This window comes from Syzygium oleosum, unplaced genomic scaffold, assembly GCF_021117445.2.
Source record: "Syzygium oleosum isolate NSW1041296 unplaced genomic scaffold, Sole_v2.1 Sole_v2.07, whole genome shotgun sequence".
Lineage (NCBI taxonomy): Eukaryota > Viridiplantae > Streptophyta > Magnoliopsida > Myrtales > Myrtaceae > Syzygium > Syzygium oleosum.
This window is the reverse complement of record NW_026607491.1, coordinates 8,703,801-8,708,336: the sequence shown is the minus strand read 5'-3', so window position 1 is coordinate 8,708,336 and position 4,536 is coordinate 8,703,801. Positions and strand designations below refer to the sequence as shown.

Below are 4,536 nucleotides of genomic sequence, written 5' to 3'. Positions count from 1 at the left end.
CCCTGCGGACCGCCACTCCTCCTCCGCCGCCTACCAGCGGTGGCTCCACCCCTCCTAATGCCCCTCCAACCGCCACGCCTCCTCCACTGCCTACCGGTGGCGGCTCTACCCGTCCCAATGCCCCCCGACAGCCACGCTTCCACTTACAAGCAGCGGATCCACACCTCTAAATGCCCTGCCAACCAGCGTGCCTCCTCCAAGCGGTGGTTCCTCCCCACCTGATGCCCCTCCAACTGTTATATCCTCCTCCGCCTCCATCAAGCGAAGTATCAGGAGTGAAGAGAGTGAGATGCAAGAATAGGAGTTATTCTCAATGCCTTGTATTGGAACAAAGCTGCCCCTGTGCTTGTCCATCTTCATGTGAGGTTGATTTGTGTGCCTTGCAAGCCAGTATGCAGTAAGTCGTCACTATATCCACCTTTTCTCTTCCATATTTTCATCAGGCAAATTATCCAATTAGTTATAAACTTTTTGTACGGATGCTAATTCGATTTTAAACTTTTCAATGTTGCCAAATTAGTCCTAAAATTTTACATTAAATTCCAATATATTCATTCCGATCTATTTTCGCCGGAAATCACTAACGTGGTGGTGTGCCGCGTAGGACGGCTAGTGATAATTGGACCACCACGTCAGTGATTTTCATCGAAAAATTGACAGGAATGACTAAATTGGAATTTCACCTATAGATTTAAAACTAAATTGGCGAAATTGAAACTTTTTTAGGACCGAATTGACCTCCATAGACCGATTAGGTAATTTTTCCTATCTTCCTCATTTTATTTCCCCTTCACTCACTGTCCATGGACTTTCATGAACGTGAATCTCCTTAGATCTAGCTATGCATATCTTAGTGGAGCGTCAGATCAAACCAAACAAGAATATATAAGGAGTCTTAAGAATTAATGTACTGAAAATGGGACAGGATGATTGTTCCAAATTGATTAGATTAGGAACGTAGCAGTTTGACACTCTTGAAACTTTGATTAGTCATTCTGTATATATGAATTCATCACCTGATCAGATCATGTCACACGTAACTGTTAGAAAGTCAAGTTTCGATGCAAGTCATTGTTGTAAATAGATTCCATAATTGATAACTCTTTCAGGTCATGTATCCTGACCTCGACAAAACTAATTTCGGTCCTAAAATCGGAGCATCTCAATTGGAATTTGCTATGAGTAGTCTCTTCGAGGATGCCAAAAATTTCTATTGGAAAATGTGAGCAGGCCGCGACTATCCCGACGCGACGTGCCAGGACCCATGCTTCATCGACGGCGATGGCATCCCCTTCTACTTCCATGGCAAAAAGAACCGTGACTTCTGCCTCAGACTCCAACCGCCACATCAACGCGCACTTCATTGGCCGCCGCAATGCCAACATGTGCCGCGACTTCACCTGGGTCGAGTCCCTTGGTATCCTCTTTGGCTCCCACAACCTCTTTATTGGCGCGCTCAAGACCTCAGTTTGGGATGACGCCCGTCGACTGCCTCTCCCTCTTCCTCGTCGACACCCCCATCACCCTCCCTCGACACAAGGGTGCCTTGTGGCACTCCAAGACCACCCCACGTATCTCATTCACAAGGTACCGCGACACGAGCGCTATCGACACAAGGTACCGCGACATGAGCGCTATCGAAATCGAAGCGGAGAAGAACTTCAAGATCAAGGCCATGGCTGTCCCGATTACCCGGAAGGACTCATTGATCCACAACCACGGAATAACCAACGAAGATTGCTTCACTCGCTTGGACTTGAGCTTCAAGTTCTAAGCATTGAGCGGCGACGTGAGCGGCGTCTTGGGGCAGACCTACGCAAGGAACCACGTGAGCTGGGCCAAGGTGGGCGTGGCGATGCCGGTGCTGGGAGGCGAGAGGGAGTTTGCGTCGTCAGGCCTTTTCACCACCGACTGCGTGGCATCCTGGTTCATCGGCCAGTTGGCGCCGTGGAACTCGGCCGAGAGTTTTGAGTACGCCGACCTCGAGTGCGCTGGCGGAGTAGAGGGCCGTGGAGTTGTCCGCAAGAGATAATGCTTAAAATCACTCTTCGATCTCTCAGTCTCATTCATGCGCAAAGACATATGCACGTTCTGTTGTTATTAAGGTCCAGAGTATCTGGCCAGCTTCCATTCTATGCATCTGTTCATTTCTCCTAATGAAGCTCTTACGGAACAAGTGAACACGTGACTATCGAGCATGTACACATTGAGTTATCTGTTCTCTTATTTAGGGTACGCCCAAAAAAGTCTCTTCTCATCTTGCTGAGGCGACTGATCTCTCTTTAATCACCACCGGCAATCCCCCTCTGATGGTGGCGGTGAGCCCCGGCGCGAACTGGGGACTGAGGTGACCATCCGCGACATGGACATCGAACTGCCGGACCAGAGCCAGCGCGACGCTTTTCATCTCCACCAGGGCCATCTCCTTGCCCAGGCAGACCCGAACCCCGGCCTGGAACACCGGGTACTTGTACGGGCTCTCGGGCGTGAAGACCCCGTCCCTCGTCAGCCACCGCCGAGGCCTGAACTCGAGGCAGTTCGAGCCCCACAACCGCTCCATCCGGCCCATGGCGTAGGGGTGGTACGTGACCCTCGTCCCCTTCTTGACCCATTTCCCGTCCGGCAACACGTCGTCGTCCTGCGCGAACTTCGAGTCGAACTGGACCGGCGGGTACAGCCTCATGCACTCGTACAGAGCCGCTTGCAAGTAGTGCATCTTGTGCATCTGGTCGAAGCTCGCGAGGCCGCCGCTGGTCGGACCCATGACCCGGTCCGATTCCTCTCTTATGGCGTCTCTGACCTCGGGGTTCTGCGACACCAGCCGGAAGAAGCTGGTCAACGCGGACGCCACCGTGTCGCGCCCCGCCAGAAGGAAGCTCACCACGATGTCCCTCAAGTACCCGTCGTCGTCGATGGTGGTCATGAATCTCGATAGAAGATCGTTGTGATCTTTTGAAGGACCCATTTCTCGCTTTTGCTTGATCACCTCGTCAGCGAGGGCGTTGACCATCCTGATGGCCTCCCTGAGCCTCCTCTCGCTGCCGACGTTGAGCAGCCGCTTGATTTTCCAGACCAGTGGAGACGGGCTCATCGCCCGCTCCGCCGACAGCCTCGATGCCGCGTCGAACGCCTCTGCGAACTCCGACACAGGCAGCGACAGCTTCAGGCAGCCCGGGTCCAACCCGAACGAGAACTTACATATGCTGTCGAAAGAAAAACGTCTAAACACATCCTGCAGATCCAAAACGCCGTCATCTTTCCCGCAGACCGACGACAACAGCGGAACGAGGCGGTTCTTTATCTCCGACGCCACGACCTCAAAAGCGTACGCGCGTATCGACACGCTCCCGAGCTCCAAGCTGGCCATCTTCCTTTGAAACTTCCACGAATTGCCGTCGACGTTAAAGATCCCTCGGCCCAGGAGGTCGCCCAGGATCGCGGAGAAGGGCTTGCCCTTGGGGTAGTTGTCGAACCTCGTGCGGAGCATGTGGTGGACGTTGTCGGGGTTCGCGGTGACGACGTTGCCGAGGACGTGGACGTGGATGGTGCCGGTGGGAGACTTCCGGAGGAGGTGGGTGTACCAGTCGCACAGGTTGTCGAACTCTTTGGTCCAACTGGAGCTCAAGTAGGCCGTGCACACGTCGCAGTTGCAGAGCGGCTTGAGCCTGAAGATGTAGATCAAGAACGAGAAGGCAGAGAAGAGGAGAGTGAAGGACAGGAAGAGGAGGAAGAGGGCGATCTGGATGGACTGGAAAAGGCAAGAAGAGGAAGACCCAGACTCCATTTCTGCGTCGCCTTTTCTTTCTTGAACTGAAAATTGTACAGAGGGACGGAGAAAGAGAGAGGAAACCGGAGAGTGGAGCGAGGAAAGAGGGAGGAAACTGAGGCATTTATATAGTGGTTGGAGACAGAATGATGTGTGATGTGATTTGCACTTGAGGGGTCCCTTCCACTTTTTCTGGGGGCTGGTTTTGGTTTCTACTAGCTTTATCGACAGGGACAGATTGACGGCAGGACAGGCTTCGCTGGGGGAACGAGAACGAACAACACGTGCTTGAAATAGCGATACATTTGTTTGTAAAATCGCCGAGGTGGCGGTCTCGGCTCACGTGCTCCTAATTCGGGGTCGGGTACAAGTGGCGGGCTACGACAACTTGACAGATGACAACTTGGGTACAACTTTCCCACCGTTTCCTCAAGGTTTATCTCTTATGTCGGCTCAATCTTAGGAGAGAAACCATCTAAGATCCAACTAAGTTCTCAACCGAGTAATCTCTCCTGTAAGGAAAGACAAACATATGAGGGAAACAGAGGGACTTGAAGGGGTCTGACCGGCGAGACATTAAATAAGGCGCGTAGAAAATAGCCTGAAAGGATTTTACTCTCCATCCTTCGAGGCAATAATCCGTGGGATTAACGATAACCCTTTGCTCCAAGGTGAGTATATCCTGATTACCTAAGCATGTCATTAAACTGTTTGTCTTGAGTATCGTGCGGATCTTGAGATTCTTAAGATGTAAAACAAGCAAAGAGTAT

The 4,536-nt window shown here is 51.9% G+C and overlaps 1 protein-coding gene across 1 annotated transcript; it reads right to left on the bottom strand.

Annotated features, from left to right (window-relative positions):
* Positions 1 to 2,125: 2,125 nt before the first annotated feature.
* On the bottom strand, positions 2,126 to 3,872 carry LOC130138571 (cytochrome P450 94C1-like). The gene has a single exon (XM_056312936.1). It carries the CDS (start codon positions 3,782 to 3,784, stop codon positions 2,255 to 2,257), a length of 1,530 nt encoding a protein of 509 aa, XP_056168911.1. The 5' UTR covers positions 3,785 to 3,872; the 3' UTR covers positions 2,126 to 2,254.
* Positions 3,873 to 4,536: the final 664 nt, after the last annotated feature.

Excerpts from the sequence above, each read along its gene's own strand:
- LOC130138571 (XM_056312936.1), bottom strand. The coding sequence starts at position 3,784 with ATGGAGTCTGGGTCTTCCTCTTCTTGCCTTTTCCAGTCCATCCAGATC.